This window comes from Periplaneta americana, chromosome 9 (genome assembly GCF_040183065.1).
Source record: "Periplaneta americana isolate PAMFEO1 chromosome 9, P.americana_PAMFEO1_priV1, whole genome shotgun sequence".
Taxonomy (NCBI): domain Eukaryota; kingdom Metazoa; phylum Arthropoda; class Insecta; order Blattodea; family Blattidae; genus Periplaneta; species Periplaneta americana.
The window spans coordinates 11,826,572-11,846,160 of record NC_091125.1 but is presented as its reverse complement, the minus strand read 5'-3'; the positions used below and the strand labels follow the sequence as shown (position 1 = coordinate 11,846,160).

At 35.9% G+C, this 19,589-nt stretch overlaps 1 protein-coding gene across 2 annotated transcripts in view; it reads right to left on the bottom strand.

Annotated features, from left to right (window-relative positions):
* LOC138705779 (uncharacterized) overlaps positions 1-16,235 on the bottom strand; it is a 107,913-nt gene extending 91,678 nt beyond the window's left edge. Inside the window, exons 1-2 of one of the 2 annotated variants that reach the window (XM_069834414.1) lie at positions 16,142-16,235; positions 1,407-1,630 (exon numbers count right to left, since the gene is read on the bottom strand). In XM_069834414.1, the coding sequence (XP_069690515.1) occupies positions 1,407-1,607 (201 nt within the window). In that variant the 5' untranslated portion in view covers positions 1,608-1,630; positions 16,142-16,235. Of the gene's footprint in view, positions 1-1,406; positions 1,634-16,141 lie in introns of both variants that reach the window. The other variant, XM_069834413.1, reaches the window with a different exon arrangement.
* Between the last annotated feature and the right edge of the window lie 3,354 nt (positions 16,236-19,589).

Here is a 19,589-nt window from a genome sequence, read left to right as displayed (position 1 = left end):
TCTCTCCTTTTTTCTACGTTACCAGCCCGTTCATTCATACCAGCTCCATCGCTACTTTCTCCCTCGTTTTGTCTTCATTTCTCCCAGGCACTCCCGTTACCCCTCTCCAATATTCTCAGTCCTGACAACAGCACGTCTTCAAGGTAACTTCAGTCAGAGTCATAAAGCCAGCAATTTCAATTATTCTAGATTTTTCAACGGCACTCCCATTTTCCCTGCCCATGAATTAGTGCAAAACCCAAAATACTTAAATAAATAACTGTACATGTAACCTGAGATTTTCCTTTCTAATCGTCCCATCATCTCTCCCCACAAACTTCGTCACCACCTGTCATTCACTCCCATTCCCCTTTTCTCCACCTGGGATCACAGCAAGTAGAAGAACGTCAACGCAGACCGAAGCACAACACCTATATCATAACATCACCCTCCCCCACATACTTCGGTTCTTCTTGTCCTGTCACTCCCGTTTCCCCTCTCTACACTTGTGACAACAGTCATCAGCAGAGGGACGTCAACGGAGACCGGCACATGACAAACTATTTATTAAACTTGTTTGTGGACTTCAAATTTGAGACAAATAAGTATGTAAAATCATGTTCAGTAGGCTATAAAACTAAACAAAACACTATGACTAACCGAACTTTATCACGGGTGCTCAAAATCAGAACTACTCACAACCAAACAGAATCCCAGTCTCTCACGAAAACAGTCCATTGTAGTTATGAATGAGATGGAACACAGCAATCATATAACTGTGAGGAAAACAATGGACTATTTTCGTGATACACTGGGATATTTTTTGGCTGTGAATGGTTCTCATTTTAACTATTTGTGATAAAGTTTGGTTAATTATAGTGTTTTGTTTTTGGTTTTATGGTTTACTCAACATGATTTTACATACTTGTCTCAAGTTTTAAGTTCACGAAACAAGTTAAATAAATTGTTAAAAGATATGAAACAGGTGAATGAGTAACGTTTCTACACTTTCATACGTAAAATTTAATGAAGATTCGGAATATGTAAATTTTAATATAGCATGCCATTTAAAAAATTAGTTTATTTTCACACTCTGTATGTCTGAATAACTGTTTTCAAACACTGGCATAATATGGTATGGTTTATCTCCAACAGTTTTTTTTTGTAATATTAAAATTTAAGAAGTTATTAATATTCCATACTTATTGTTCATCCTGTATATCAAGTAAAGATGATCAATGAGCATAATAAAAAAAAATCCGGGGAAATATTAAAATTTTTTCTTATCCCTCCTGAAAATAATTCAAAAGCGGAGATTGTTGACTTTGATACAAGGCAATTCAATTAGGGTTTTTATCCTGGTTTTGAATATCTAGCAGACAATGCTCTACAGGCTGTGAATCAAAAGACAGAAAACGCAGACTTACCTGACTTCCGCTGTGATGAGGATAATCATCTGTTACTCCTTTACTCGGTGTTGGTTTCCAAGTTGTCCAGGTAATGACAATAAGAATTATGCACAGAGTGAGGAAAATGAACAGCGTTAGAACACATGTTCGATACGAATTATCTCTCCCTGCTTGCTTCGTTGCTTCCATTTCTTGTACGGTATAGAATCCACGCGTCATTGCCGAGCTCCATTCACTTAATACTGCTGGAAATAAAATGCTATGTTTTACACATAACTTATAAGATGGTCATTTGAGAAATTCCACATGTGCTGAAAATCTGTTTTTCAGTTAGGAAAAAAAAACTACCTACACTGAACAACTGCCAACATTTTTCAATGTCTAAGAGTAATTTTATTGCAAATTATTTCTATTCACGTTTGTTTGATAATGAAATTTGTTATTTTAACTGGAATATTGACAAACGCCACACGTCTAGAAAATTAAACTTTTCAGGCGATACAAAAAATATCTCAGGTCCTAGATTTGTGTTCATATTATTTTTTTTCTTAATACTTTAGCTAAAATGAATATTGATGGGAATACGTGGGGTTTCTCTTCATAATATCGAGTCTACATGTTTAGAATACGAAATCATATATAGCTCAATTTCGTAAAAAAATGGACATGTGGAGTTTCTCAATACTGTGATTCAGTTTCTTACTAAAGGAGAAAAAATTCTGTCTAGCACAAGGAATCGAATGCAGGACCTTCAGTTCTATATACTGAGTGCTCTACCACTGGGCTAGTCGGGGATCCATCCACACCACCGGTAGAACTCTTCTCCTTGGTTTTTCCCTTTTTGGCCTACTCCATGTTTCGACATAACAGTATGTCATTAATTAAAGCCCGTTTTCTTAGTCCCACAACATTGGAATGAGCATAGGTGCGCAAGGGGTATACAATACGGCACGTATTCTTCAGTATATACTGCTCACAATCACAAGAAGTAACGCGTACTACAGTGTCACTCTACAATAGATTTCTTACTCCTAAACAAGTATAGTAGGCCTATACTTCAGTTTACCAATGTTTATGATGTTGTGCACTATAGTTTACTAGTTGAAATAAAGATGCTTAAAACAAGTGTGTAATTTATGCAAGACTGATATAATCTGTACAGCAGCACTGTAGATCTACCTTCAACTACCAATTCAGTGCCAACGAACGAATTTTGCAGAGATAATATATAGGCCTAAACATTCATTAAGAGCAGTACCTGTGTTACATTTGTACCGGTATTTTAAGTTAAAATTTTACAACACAAATTATTGTAATATAGACTTAAGTATGTCATTAAAAGCAGTACCTGTCAATCAGTAACATTTTAAGTTACAATTTTACAGGAAACATTATTGTAATATAGGCTTAAACATTTCATTAAGAGCAGTGCGTGTGAAATAGTTCAAAGATTAGGGACTAAGAATCCGGTCTCTAGTCATTCTAGCTATAGGAGCGCATTGATATATTAAGCGACTTGGGCGGCCGGAAACCAACAGTTATGTAGTTAGACAATTTAGTAGGTCTATGTAATGATATTAATTTTAAGCCTACAGAATTCTCTATTATCATTATTCTTTTTATTAACAGAGGTGGTGTGGATGTAGCTTCAGCTAGCTCAATGACAGACGTACGTACGTAAAACTGAAGGTCCTGGGTTCGATCTCCAGTGCCGGAGCAAATTTTTCTCCGTTAATAATAAATAATAACCATAACGGAGAATTCTATAGGCTTAAAACTAATACAATCATATAACTTAACATTCTGGTTTATTTTCTTTCATTTAGGATACAGATATTATCAAAGTTCATTTACATATGTGAGATTTCTTAAAGCACAGAAGAAAATGAGTACTAAGGTTATGTTGATATTTAATTGTTACAGCTTGTTACCTTTTTATTTTCAAGATTTGTGTTAAGAGCAATGTTTTTACAATGATATAGGTAGTATAGAACAGACTAGTATTATAAAGTACGAGTTTTAACAGATATTTATATACAGTAATTGATTTTTCAATTTCAATAATAAATCTTCCACCTAGCAGAAAGTATGAAATACAACACACTCAGTATAATCTTCTGTATTGACAATTCCAGGCTTCTCAAAGAAATAGGCCCTTTACATTTTAGCTCTAGTGACCTAACTCACCAGAACTGCAGCTACAAGGAGGGGGTTATGGTATTGTAATTATTTCCCCATAGTGTTGTTTTCACACACATTGTCTACCGCTACAGAGCTGATTCACGTGAGGAACTGTCTCCGCTTGTAGCGGCTCTAGCGTGCTGTTTGGCAGGGAATATTATTGTCTTATAGGAGGCCTTCAAACTAGCGCATGTGAACTGAGCTACAATGAGAAAAATAGTAGGCCTATGTTTTCGACGTTGAAAGTTACGTACATAAAATTCAACAGCGCCCAACATTATTGGACACATACAGAGACATCAACAGACATGGAAATTCTACACATCCAACCAAAAAGCCAGAAACTAAACACACTAGAACAATACGAAATATATAAACACACAAAAACACATCCAAATGAAATTCTCAACACAGAACTCAATTTCAAAACACATACACTCTTTGACTGTACATTGCACTACACAAACACACCCCATAGGAAATAAAACAAAAAGCGCCAAGACCAGCAACAGCAAGTTCTGATGATGGCCAATAGCAGGCCGAAACATACTAACAAGGTAACATAAAATTTAACACGTGAAAGATACATAATACGTTTTCCAAAGTGATATAGCGTTAAAAGTTGTGTAATCAAGATGTATAATGAAAAAGTGATGTGTTTCATAAAGCAAATAGAGTGTTCAACACTTAAAATTTTTTTAATCATCACTTATTCTTTCTTCGTTATAACTAGTTTCAAGAAAAAAAAAAAGGTATGAAATTACGTAGGGAAAAGGGGACACATTAGAACAGATTGAATTTCTCACCTCAACACATAATTTTCATTAAATTGCCGGTACTGACAGCAGAAGGCAGCTCTTCTGGTGTATTGGCTGGCATTTTCCTTCCATTTAATTTATTGGTGTGAACTCAATGGATGCACTTGTGTCAAAGTGTTCAGAAAGTATTTTTTTTTCGAACTTCATAAGGATACTTGACAACATGAACATTTCAGAGGTGAGTTTCATTATACAAATTAAAGACTAATGAATTCATTTTTAGAAAATTATTGTAGATCTCTAATATTTACTACTTTTTCCTTTTAATGAATGGTCGTATTAAGAGTCTGGCTGGGCGCAAGAGAAGGTCTACTGGCCTTAGCTCTGCCAGATTAAATAAATAAATAGACAGACAGACAAATAGACTGACGGACGGACGGACAGACAGACAGAGAGACAGACAGACAGGCAGACAGACAAATAGATAGACAGACAGACAGACATACAGACAGACAGACAGACAGACGGACGGACGGACGGACGGACGGACAGACAGACAGAGAGACAGACAGACAGGCAGACAGACAAATAGATAGACAGACAGACAGACATACAGACAGACAGACAGACGGACGGACGGACGGACGGACAGACAGACAGACAGACAGACAGACAGACAGACAGACAGACAGACAGACAGACAGATAGATAGATAGATAGATAGATAGATAGATAGATAGATAGATAGATAGATAGATAGATAGATAGATAGATAGATAGATAGATAGATAGATAGATAGATAGATAGATAGATAGATAGATAGATAGATAGATAACCACTCAGCCACACAGAGATTATTTGAAGGGAACGAAGAGGTTTAAAGGTAAGTAGGGAGCACGTTGACGTCATATTCTGTATTCATCTCTCCCAAAGACGTCAGCTGAACTTCCTCATCTGAGCTAGCTACTGGCTATGACCATTCTACTTTAAAAACGAAATAATAGGAAAATATTGTAATAGGTGTTTTAGAACTTCGCTTCATTGGCGTCAGTCACAAGAGTTTTTATAATGTCTTGGGGCGTGAGATTAGGCAGTAGATTGTTAACATGTTAGTATACTCAGTGAATTGTCAACAGCCAACAAAATGAATGAAATGGGGAATCCGAGTAAAATAAGTTTAACCGTAAGTGAACGTGGTCGATCGTCAACAATTTTTAGAAATTACAAGATTTACTTCGAACGTTCTCTGGTTTAAATAATGGTGAAGAAAAGTGGTGGTGCAGGAGGAAAATATGTCCTGCATTTTTACGGTTAGCCTATATATAGGTTCTGAATATAATTTGATTTCATGTAATGAGGATCATAAACATGAACCGCACAGTGATCGAATCTTGCGGCGTAAACAAATAACTGAAGCAGCAAAAACAATTGACATATCAAGAGAAGGATGGGTGTAGCGGAGAAAAATTCATACTTACTTCTGTACATCATAATAATATGATATGCGTAAATAATCACTAAGTTATTTAAGACGGCGCTCATTCCATCGGATCCCGGTCACTTAGTCACTCGTAATGAGTCCACCTCTGCACATAATGTGTTGGACATTGTGCCACTTTCACACATCTGTGACATAGTGCATGAGAGTTGGCCACTAAAAGGAAACTAACAGGTGGACTTAAACTGAGAGGATTCAATCCGGCATCGGAACTGGAATCCGGTGTGTTTTAGTGGATAAAGCGTCAGCACGTAGAGCTGAAAACCTGGGTTGAGTCCCGGTGCCGGAGAGACTTTTTCTTCGCTCCACCCATCCTTCATCATATGGTAATGCAGATTTCCTGCACGGAAATATAATAGGCCTACGTACTTCGGTACATCATAATAATAAATCAAGAGAAGCCAAGCAAGATTCTATGCCTAGGATGCAGAACCGGGCGCCAGTTGTGTCATACTTCACAAGCCGGATAACATCATTCATCTCTCTCTTCAACTCCACGATCATTCAGTAATAAGGTGGAGGGGATTTGTATTCACTGTCTAGTGATGGAATTCAGCGCAATGTCGTTTGGAAAATACCAGTTTAAAGAGCAATGGGAAAATGAATACTTCTGTATTGAAGACAGCCACAAAGCACGTGAGCTTTCGCTGGACGTATGAGATCTGTGTTTGGTTCTACATACGTATATGAGCAAACATTATCGAGAATGAACTTCATTAAGAGCGATGATCGCTTTAATTGACAGATACACATCTGATTTCCCTACTCAGGCTATGTACAGTCTTAGAAAAAAGTTTTGTCGCACAAATACTTTATAAGTCCCAGGAAGGAGGCAGTGCGCATGATCGGACATACAACGAAACAAAACTAATTTTGAATAATTTCAAGGAAAAATTGTTCTGGGGCCGAGATCGATCTCGGGACCCCTCGATTAGAGTACCGTCTCAGTTACCCCAGGAACTATACACGACACCGTCACAATTTTTCCTTTATATCCACACAACTCAAATGGACTGACAAGACGCCAGAACCCAACTTTGAGTGCACACAAATTCTGTGTGACTTAAATTGTGGCTTTCTGTTAACGTATCTCCAGTAATAAATATATCATGCAAATTGTGCAAATCTGGAGTAGCTCAGTCAGTAAAGCATTCGTACGCTAAGCGAAGGGTCCCGGGATCGATACCCGGGCCCGGAACAATTTTTCCTTGAAATTATTCAAACCTGCTTTACAGGGAGCTGCTACCTGAAAGCCAGATTTGCATAAAACTAATTTTATTACCTCAACTAGTCCTTCTCTTGTGAACCAGGTCGCTCGTCCTCTGATCATGCGCACTACCTCATTTCTGAGACACTTTATACTTTTCAAAATGTCATTGATGATTTCATTTTGACATACAATTATATTATATAGGTCTAACTACTATTAAATATTTGATCAATACATATTGAAATGAAGTACTTAAGCAATTTTATTCCTGACTAAAGTTTTTCTATCTCCTAAGACTACAAGATGGATATGTTTTGTTTAAACATTTCTTGGATTATCAGTTCACTTTAACCAACTGATTTTAAATGAGAAATTGTGCTTTTTAGTAAATATAAATGTATTTTTTTACATGCACACGTATTGTATTCGTTTGCATACCTTTGTATACTATGTGAATACGTTGTTATGTTCATTGTTATAATTATTCTGGTCGGAAATACTTCCGTCATTTTGTTCATCAGCATCTGTGTGTTATAACCTGCCACACGGTTGTGGACGGATCACGGAGACGTCATTCAACGTCCGTGGACTGTGAAAGGGGAACCAATGGTTTCTCCATGCTTCTACATCTCTCTCTCTCTCTTTCTTTCTGAATTCTGGACACCTGTTCTATGCGAAAACCTTATGCTTATATAGGTCCACACTCTCGCGCAAGGCACTCAGCGAGGCACTCGGCGAGCACAAATCGTCGTTGCTGCGAACGATGTATCTCTCCACACTCTCGCCAACACTCACGAGGCGAGGCGAGGCGAGACGTTCAGTTATGACGTGTACACGATGGAAGCTACCGAAATTGCCGCTGCATCCGCTCTGTGTGCTCTTAGTTATTACAACTATTGGTAACATATCACACCAAAAAAGTCGAACATGGTAACGATTTTATTATTACGCAATAATCGAATCAAATGTTATCATAATAGGCCTATCTTAATAGGGATTTATAAATGATTAATAAAAATATGAATATTCATTTGTTTTGCCACTTTAATTAAAGCCATTTAAAACTAAAAAAATATTAATTTATGTTGCAGGGAAACGATAGAACTAATTTTTTAAATCGTCAGGAGAATTTGATAACTTCTGCCGTATGTCACTAACTGATTTCGAACATTCACTATGCAAAATATCGCCAATTATTTCGAAGACAGACACAACTGAGAGAAGGGATACCAGACAAAGTGCGGTCTCGTTACATTGCCATCTAGAATAGCTGAAATATATTGAATAGACAATCGTGGACAGTTAATAAGAGGTGGTCCTCCAGCTTGAGGGTTGAGCGAAGGGCTAACAATCCATCACCGTAAAAAAAAAGAGCTTGTTGCTAAACCCCAGTATAAAATTTATTTTTTGAAAAGGTGGAAAAATTCAAGTACATTGGAGCAACAGTAACAAATATAAATGACACTCGAGAGATAATCAAACGTAGAATAAATATGGGAAATGTCTGTTATTGAGAAACTTTTGTCATCCACTCTGCTGTCGAAAATGCTGAAAGTTATAATTAAAAAAAACAGTTACTATATTACCGGTTCTGTATGATTGCGAAACTTGGATTCTCACTTTGAGAGAGGAACAGAGGTTAAGAGTATTCGAGAACAAAGTGCTCAGTAAAATATTGGGGCTAAGTGGAATGAAGTTACAGGAGAACGGTGAACTGTAGCAGAGCTGTACGCATTGTATTCTTCTCCTAACATAATTAGGAATATTAAATCCAGACATTTGAGATTGGCAGGACATATAGCACGTATGGATGAATCCAGAAATGCATATAGAGTGTTAGTTGAAAAACCTTAGGGGAAAGACCCTTGGGAAGTCCAAGGTAGATGGGAGGATAATATTAAAATGGATTTGAGGGAGGTGGGATATGATGTTAGGGATTGGATTAATCTTGTTCACGGCAGGGACCGATGGCGGGCTTAAGTGAGAGCGGCAATGAACCTCCGGGTTACTTAAAAAAGTCATTTGTAAGTAGGCCTAAGTGACAGCTACAAGATTCTACACTTTTTGTTTAGTTTCGAGTCAAAAATTGTACCTGAGATTTGGTGATGCTCGGGTTCACCATTCGCTTCTTTTGACTCGGACAACAAAAACCGACACGGAACGGAGTGCAGGCGAGCGCGAGCCTAGGCGAGATGTGGCGAGGCGAGGCGCCCACCACACTCTCGCGCTCGCCCTGCCTCGGGTTGACTCGGGGAGAGTGTGGAGCTATAAGCATTAAAGCATACGTCGGCATTTTGTGACTCGTGAGCTAACCCCTGGTAAACGAAGCAAGTGAAGCGTAATAGGGGCTACACCCTCACCCACAACGGACTTGCAGTTCGTTGTATACAACGTAACTAATATCATTGGTGGCCTGGCTTCATAGTATCATGTCATTATCAAGACCATTGAAAATTTCACGGAGAAGTGAATTTCTGCCAGAATATAGATCCTTGTAAAATATATATCAATTATTATTATAATTATGTTAAAACTTATAACTTAATATTCTGTAATTTCACAACTAAAGATTGATAGGCTAATGATATAACTTTCATCCAGTATAATTCACCAAGAAACACCAAGGAGGAAAACAACAAATATAAAAAATGTTAGGCCTATGGAGTTAGTTGTTGGCATTACAAACCAAATAAAAGCAAAGTCATTTAAACATCGGCAACTCCGAAAACTGCTACAGGATATGGGGAAGAATACCAGATGGCCATAAATATTATAGAGCTGTAAGGTGTGTTAGCCGTTGAAAAATGCTTCGTCGCTTTTTTGACACGCTGAAAATAATTTCTGCTTTTATGGAGGTGCAGTAATATAATATTTCCATGTTATAATATGTTTAAGTATCGATAATTGTCGTGTATGTTTGAAATATAATATTTGCTGGCCTAGGATTACGATATGTTAATAAATAATTAACTGTGAATGGGACACAGAAATTCCGTAGTTAGGGAGACGAAAATTGGCTGCTAGATTTGGTATTACTTGCCGAAATTTCAGAACACTTCAAAATATTAAATCGGTAGCTTAAGGAGCATAATAAAAATATAGTTCATATGTACGGCAGCATCAATAATTCTTTTTTTTTTTCACTTATAAACATATGGAAGCAAAATTTACCAGGAAAGAACATATTTAATTTTCCTTGTTCACTCTCATTTGGCAATACTGTGTACAAGATATAAAATTACTAGACCTATATTATATTGACCTCTTGAATGAAATACAAATAGATTTTCATAAAAAAAAACACTTCTTCAATTTCAAATAAAAACTGATTTTCAATTGCAAGGAAATCCTTTTGGCTTAGAAATAATGAAACTAAGCCTAGAATTACAAGAGGGAATTGTATATTTCTAAAACGACATGTTTTTGGAAAGCCAATATAAATACCTGGAAGATGTTAATATTTTTAAATTGCTAAGCAAATTAAAATCCGCTGATCTGAGGTCTTATACAACCAAAATCACAAGCATGTTTCCCTCCAAATTATATATGTCAACAATTTTTTACAATAATGAACACTATAAAACCAAAAAGAACTCGTATTACAGATGAGCTTCTCATTTCACAGCTAAAATTAGCCACATGTAATTTTACTCCTGCCTTTAATCAGTTAATCAAGTGCCATTTTTTCTTTGAATTATTGTTCCGGTTTAGTTTTGTTATACTTTATCATTCATTGTTCTACGAAGTTTGTGAAAGGTGACGAAGAAACTGAATTAAAACATATCAATAATAACCACGGTTTTCAACGTTGTACTTCTAAGTTTACAGTCCGGCACTGCACATTAAATACTGTGATAAGGAGAAGCGTATCCATCCCCCTTTCACACCTTCCATTTGAGTGTTGAGCTTGTTGCGTTCTATTAGTGTATTCGGACGGTAAGTTGTGCCGATGCATGCCTTAAAGTGAATCGACTTCCACATTGGTAGTCACAGATGTAATATACGTAAAGGCAAACACATTAAAGTGCAAGACATAAATTGATGCCTCATATATCATCTAACAACGAGGGTGTTCATAATGGAAATTCTAAGAAACCAGGTATAGACTGGCAGGTAATGTAAATGGGAAACTGATCATATCTTCCTGCGCTACTAGGCTACTTTAAATATATTCTGCGAAGCCAAAACTATATGTTGGGAATTGAATGGAATAGAATGTTCGAAAGGCGATCATTATGACCCAGCACTGCTATCTTTTACGATCTATTGCGCTAACCCTCAAGCCAGACGCATTCCCAAACCTGCAGCGGATGACTACACTAAGGTTCGCTGCGTACCAGATTTCGAATAGGCAACCCCCTCGTCCCTAGGTCAGCTCCCTCCGTGCGCTAGCCGGTTTTCGGGGAATGCTATGGAATAATGACGAAATGGAGAAATGTTAACGGAATAATGTAGATGCCTAATATGGGGAAACGAGAGAACCCCGAGAAAAATCGAAACTACGACCTTATCCGCCAAAAGTGTCACTAAGTATTTTTCAATAAAAAATTTCAGACCTGATAGGGACTCGAACCCAGACTATCTGCGAGACAGACTGAAGGTCTGATCACTCAGCCACCGCAGGGAAGATATATGGATGGGATATTCAATTATTTTCCAAAGCTTTTTTGCAGTTACCATACAACAGATAATTCTGTAGGACCAAAAAATTAATCTTTATGTACATTTTTTTTTTGCAGCTATTTACAATTCTAATGGACACTACATTTCTCTCGTGTTTTGTTTATTGAAAGATGAAAGTGAACCAACCTACAAGCATTGTTGAGAATAAATTGTAAAATATTGTGCAGCGCTTCGTTCTGATCTCAAATTAAAACTATTGTCACAAACTTCGAAATGAATGTAAGAAATGCTTGTAAATCTCAGTGGTCAACGAGCAAGTGCAAAGTTGTAGAACTCACTATCACAAGCATGGTGGTGTGCCATTCAGAGATTCTGTCTAGTTTCTATGTATGAAGACAGTAATTCAGAAGTAGGAAAATGGCTAGGTCATTGTTTTGGGTTGATGTACAGTATTTCAACCAGAGGACGTTGGGACTCCATTTGCATTTGACTTGTATTCAGCAAAGTCCGATAGTGAGAAAACCAATTTTGGGATTATATTGTGAATACCTATACTGAAGAAAATGAAGCAACATTTCCTCCCAATAAATGGGCAGAATCCTTTGTTGTTAACACAAAAACGACCAATGCATGTAAGTCGTTCTATTCTCACTTCAATGCAAACTCGAGCCACAGTCATCCAAATATATTTCTTTTTATTGAGGTGATCACTAAATATCAGAATGAGGTTTACGTAAAATTACTGTGTTAACATTCCACACAATTTCAAAACGTAAGATTCAAAAAGCTACAACTACTGAACGTACTAGTAGAAAAATAAAACAATGATAAAATATCACGCCCAGATTTCGTGAAGGCGATCTCCTATTATAGCTTTTTTAATAAGTAAATGAGAAATCACTGACGAAAAGAAAACTGAAGTAACCGTCTCCTCATGGTGTCCTCTAGATAATGCTAAATGGTTCTGGATTTAGGGGAATTTATATGTGCCAATATTTTACCTGTTCCGTCTTTAAGGGAATTAAGATTGACGAAAATGTTAGACACTTTTGAATTAACTTACAATATCTCTTTATCCCTAATTTTTTCCCTCAATCCTCCTCAAATGCAACTCCCATACAAAGTGAAAGAGGTATAACTGCATGAATTTTAAGAACAGAATCTTTAGGTTATAAATAACCGAAAAGTAGAATGTAATTTTGGTATTTGAATAACTGCTTAATCGAAGAAAATAATTTATATCTGAAGTTTGAATCCCATTTATGGTAAAACTGTTGGGTATTGAGACATATAAGTGGTAGGATATCAACGCGAAGAACAAGCCAAAACAAAAATATTAATTTGTCACTTCTTCGAAAAACGCCTCATTTGTGTAATAACATACAAAATTAACTGATTAAAAACGCATTTACAGTGTGATGGAACTTTCAGAGAAATCTGGCATCTCTACACTTAAGGGATACTCGGAAAGTGTACATTGTTTTTCTGCGTTCCTATGTTGTACCTCAGTAGTAGCAAGTTTTATGCCAATCTTTTCATAGAATGCTGAAGGTGAAGTCAATTAAGAACAATGACAAAGTTTACTAATTGTGAGTACCTAGATATGCTTTAATTTGAGGCGAATAGAAACAGAATTCCCATGACTCAGCAAGGCTTGAAGAGAAGAATGCCAAATCCGAGAACGTATCTTGCTGTGACACAACGAATTTTAGAGCCTGGATGTGTGATTCCAGCCTGTAGAATTCGAAGGCTGGGGTTACTAGTCTACCTTTATGTGTCATTAAGTTTATTTTATTTTCTTATTTGTTCTGCACAGAAGTGATTACTGCCCAAGTTCAAATGCAATTTGTTTTTATTTCTTTCGGTGTAATTCAGCTGAAAGTATGGATATGTTAATAAATTTCATTGTTTTTTGTTATTTACAAACTCAATAAAATATGCCTACTGATGTTTAACCTACTTATGTTTGTTTGTTATGAATTGCAAGGTTATCTTTAAGTATTTGTTCTATTTAAATAACAGCACATGTATGAATTTTCGTCTTTAGCAAGCAAACTAATCTAAAAATCATCTGTTTTTGTCGCCTCCTCATTGAAAGGCCCCTCTTTTGATGCAAGCGGAAGCGAATTCTTTGCTTATTACTGCTGCATTTTACCGATCGTAATCCTCAGAATATCATAGGTGACACTGTGATGCATTTGAAGTATTTGAGCAATCTGTCGAGTGCTCAAAGTATCGTCGTCATCGATCTTTGCCAGGATCCTTTCCTTCAACTGAGGTGTTCATTGATATGCTGGACGATCACGATCTTGAGTTGGAGGGGCGGCAATCATACCCGTTTCCCTCAAACGTCTGTTCAGTCACTCAAACACATGGCGACTAGGATGACGGTGTGCAGGATAGAGTGTAGAGTATTTCGGCCAAGTAAGACGATTACCACTCTTACCCAGAATAAGTTGCATGTCACAATACTGTGCTAAACTGTACGTCTCCATCACAATGCTAAGGGGAAACGCTTCCAAATGAAACTGCACACCACAATCAAAAACGCTTTAAGGTGATTTTACCCTGGATTCTAAGTAGTAGTATTTAAGCATTTTCATTGGTTGTTGCTGGATGTGTTTTGTTTACAAATTGTGTTGCCGGTTCCTCAATGTGGAGCGTAGGCCACCAAATGCCCGCTTTCTGTATCTTACTTACGTAATCATCACTGTTAAGAGCACAACAGTAATTTAAGAAGTCCTTTCGAGGTATTTAAAGTAATATTTAGGCCGTAGACCTTCCCTAAAGCTACATTACAATCATTCTCCCATTTGATCTGGAGCGAAAATTGCGAGGTAGAGGGTTGGTTTTTATCCTTATTTTAATTGTTTTGATCCCCTTTATCACGGCCTGTGATTATTGGACGGAATTTTTCGTACACCTAGTATATATGCATAGACCTGCGTATACACGCGATGGCCAAGGTGCAACATTCTAGTTTCGATTTAGAAGTGCAAGTGGAGTGATTGCTATTTTTAAGCACTCTCAGTAATCCGGCGCTTTCGCTAATCCGGCATCGCTATGTGCAAAGAATGGTCGGATTAGCAAGAGTATACTATATTAGACACGTGGTTGTTTATTAATGAAGAGACAGGCTACACGTATAAACATTTGCTCATAATTTTGTTTATTCATTATTAAACATTGAATAACATTAGATTGGCGACTTTCTTCTAGTTTTGTACTGTTACTCGAAGCACATTGCCACTATAAATCTGCTTATAAGCAAACATTCTGATGGTGGCAGATAAAAAAGTTAATTTTTTTTCTTCCACCATGTTAATAATGTCAAAAGAAGTGCTTATACAAATTTTGGCCATTCTACTGCAATTACGAGAGCCGTAAATAAATAAGTTCGCCAGGGGCCATTAACAGAAAAAGAACAGAATTTCATTGGCAAAATTTATTGGAACAGACACAGCAATTGTCGAGGTATTTTCCAACATATTCTTCACCGGAATTGAGACATTTGTCATATCATGGGATCGACAGAGAGGTGGAGACGGCTATCAAACGCTGGTTCCGAACCCAAGTGTCTGACTTCTACGACACAAGGATACAAAAATTGATCCCATGGTATGACAAACGTCTCAATTCCAGTGGGAGATACACTGACAAATAGCGCAACAATTGCTGTATCTGTTTCAATAAATCTTTCCATGCAATTTTGCTTTTTTTCTGTAAACGGCCCCAAGGAAATCACTTTCTGGACGGATCCGTAATTGCGGTCGAGTGGCCAAAATTTGTATAAGCACTTCTTTTGACATTATTAACATCGGGAAAGAAAAAAAATTAACTTTTTTATCTGCTCCCACCAGAATGTTTTGCTTGTTAGCGGTTCGGTATGCTAACAACCTTTACAATGCCAAAAGAATAGTGTTCGAGAAGTATTTTAACAAAATAGTAGATTGAAGGATACGAAGGTTTCACTACATATGGAAGAATAATTTTCTGTCAGTACTACGAAAAAGAGATAAGTTGCACTTGTTTCGGTTTTCATGTTTCATATATATATATATATATATATATATATATATATATATATATAGTCATTATTACATTTGTTAATATTAATTCGTATTTTAAGCGCCTATTTTGGATGTTTCAGTTCACTTTGCCTGCCTATTTTTTAACGCTTTGATTGTCTACATGTCCGAACTCTAGCGATGAATCAATTCATAGAGAACAAATAGGCCTATAAACAAAATTAATTTAATAGTTGATAAAAAGCGTTATACATATAAATAATGAGACAGACATAATATGATATTTAAAAAACAGTATTAGTGTAATGTATGGAAAACATGTATTTATTTTTGTGGTATCCAATTTATGATGAGAAATTAAAAGTAAGTTGACGCACGAGGGCAAAAGAAACTGCACATAGTTCGTAGCTTTTGGGTTTAAGGAACGGAAATATGAGAAATCTGATAATCTCACCTTCCTTGTAGCTCGTCCAGCGCCCAGCTGAGAACTGACTGATTCTCGATGTCTAGCCTGAACTTCTTACAGCTGTTTTCCGGTCGAGTCAAGGGATGGATTGTCACGGTTCCGGAAGTCAGAGTATGGTTTTGTCAACACAGGAAAACTATAGGTTATCATATCCACCTCAACTAGGCCAATTAGACACATAACATTCAGTATTATCGCTTGGCAACATATAGTTTTCGAGAGGGAACTATGTCAACTACTGTTGAAGGTAACATTTAATAATTCTTTTGATAAAGGCATTTAAAAGGCAGAAGTCGGTGACAACGAAGCAATGGTGGAATAAAATTAACAGAGTGCATCAACTAGCTTTCCAGTTTCAATTGAGCCATAACCTCAGACACGAAGACACTTTATGATATAGGCCTACAGTAGTTTCAGCAGTAGGTACTGTGCATGTACTACCAGTGATGCCTTGCCGTGGCGTGTTTCTAAGTTTTTATAGGAGACGGTACGACTCATTTCAGTTGGTGATTATACGTTTTGATAGTTAAACTGAAGAAATGTGCAATATCATCATTGAATGAGGCTTTCAGACAATAAATAGGCCTATAGACAGCTTATTAAAAAAGATCATTTGAAAGGAGGAATAATCTATCGTTAGTGAACATGTGAACATAGTTTCATTACGGCAGAAGTAATTAGACATACGTTTGCAACCCTCTTATCTAACAAAGTAAAATTAGATGAAAACATAACATTGCAGGGATTGGAGGGACCAGCAATTAAGACTGATTGCACGGAACTTCTATTTTTATTATTACTTGCTGAAACGTTGTTAGAGAAATATTGACATTTTCAGAAGAAAGTAATAATTTTATTTGTTAATTTGCACATAACATGGAAGAATGTTTATACGCAAAGCCTATTATGATATATGATGTGATATAATTACGCTTTACAACATATTTCATTGTATTGTTGAAGACCTGTAAGTTTCTTAAAAAAGAACACATGTGAATAATGTCTTAACATAGTGAAGAAGTTTAATTGACAATTTATTTAAAATATAGTATATTTTTCAATAGCGAAGCTAAAGTGTAAATACTGGATAGGCTGAAAAAATCTCCTTACCTTATATTTTTATACAGCAGGTCTAGGCGTCGACTCTCCTTGGTTGCAAAAGTATCAATTACTCGTTCCTTGAAACTCTGGTCAATTGGAAATTGTTTAACTAGTTTCTTTTCAATGAAAGAAATTAATTTTCATTCTTCATTGAATTACGAAGATAATTTTTTACCCTTTACAATGTGCTCATAGCTACTCCTTTCGGAGGTAGCTGTAGTAACGGGGAATGTCAAGACAAACTTAAGTCGTGTTTCCTCTTTACAGACGGTTTGAAGATCATTGCTAATTATGAATTTATGAAGGTCTACAGGGAGCAAATGCTTTCCTTCATCTACATAAATATTCTTTAATTCATTTTATAATCGTTCTTCGTTGAAAAATGGATATGTGGACAGAAGGTTATTTCATTTCATAATAGGAAAATTTAGTTTATATCCTATAAAGTTATTTTCATCTAGCAATTCAACACATTTTATATTTTCAACATATCTAAAACCCGTTTTCATCTGTTCAGCCATTTATACTTGACGTAACTTTAAAGCCGGAAGAGCACTGCAAATGATCATGTATAAAACTGTTCTTGTCTGGAGAGAAGTTCCAATAAGAATTCAAGATAATCCCTTTGTTGTTGGAACTTTCATCTACAAGCTCTTGCTTACCTAAGAAGCAAACAACTTCGATCTATCTAGGATCTATATTAGGGCCTCTTCTTTTTCTAATTTTTATAAATGACTTGGCCCATAATAAAAGCAATAGATTATCCTATACTATTTGAAGATGACACAAGTATCATAATTACAGACAAGAACTTTGCCACATTCAAACATAAAACAGAAACAATTCTCCTTAAAATTTATGACTGGTTTACAACCAATAAACTATCATTAAACATTAATAAAAACTAACATAATTCAATCAACGAAAACCACTTTGAATTTAATCTCTGAAACATTAGACACAACTATCAACAATATACCTCTACTAAAAACATCAACAACCAAATTTCTTGATTTGAATATTAATAATACAATAAATTGGGAAAATCGTATCAAAGAAATAACCCCCAAACTTAGCTCAGCATCCTTCGCAATTGCGTCGTTACAATAATTTCTAAACAGCAGTATCTTAAAGACAATATATTTTGCCTATTTGCATTCCATTATGTCCTACGGAATAATATTTTGGGGAAATTCTGCAGATAATAAAAATATATTCTTATTACAAAAAAGAGCCATTAGAATAATAGTTGGAGCAAAGGCTAGAGAATCATGTAGATTATTTAAAAAAGAAATAGAGATTCTAACCTTAACAAATCAGTATCTATACTCGATAATAAATTTCCTCTTATGTAATAAAGAAAATTTTCCAACTAATTCAACCGTAAATAGTATAAATATCCGCAGAAAGAATGATTTTCATACGCCATCATCAAATTTATCATGCTATGAAAGGGGAGTACGTTACATGGCGATAAAAATGTTCAACAGTCTTCCCGAAGACATTAAGAATCATAACCAAAATTCTGTATTATATAAGGTAAAACTAAAAATTTACTTAATATCTCACACTTTCTATTTTGTAGATGAATTTTTGACATTTCACAGTACTGTGTAAATATTTTAATACTATTAAATGGTAAACATATTACATTGTATAAAATATTATTGTTATTAAGGCATTAATTCTGTAAATATTTCATATTTGCATTTTATATGTATTGTATTTTTATGTTAAACGTAATAATTGGACATGTTCTTTATTCTATGCTATAAAGCAAATGTAAGAATATTATGGAACGAATCAATCTATCTGTCTATCTGTCTGTCTGTCTGTCTGTTTATCTATCTAAGTCTCTGAATTACAAATCTGTTTTGTTTCACAATTTCATTATGTTTGTTGTCTTGAAGCTTGGCTCCTTCAGAAATTGCATGTTCAATTCTTCCACGGTATAACAAGAGAAAACTCTCTTCATTCTGAAGATGTCTTCTTTAACTTTGATGTTTCTAGGCTTTTCTATCTTTTATTTTGTGACACAGACCCCATAAGAAGATGAAGACCACTCATTTTCACCCTCAAAGAGAATATCATCATCACCATCATTATCATCATCATCATTATCATCATCCAAACAATTATAAGCCCCAAGGCCCGTTTCGGTCTCAGTGAGTCATTCTCGGTCCATTTTTTTAAGACGGCCTAAAGATCTCTTTCCTTGGGGACTGTATTGATCATGGCTTTTGGAAGACTATTCCGATTCATTCGTTGGACATGGTTTTTCCACTTCACCTGGTACTTGTTTATAAACTGTGAGACTGGTTTTAATTGAAGTTCT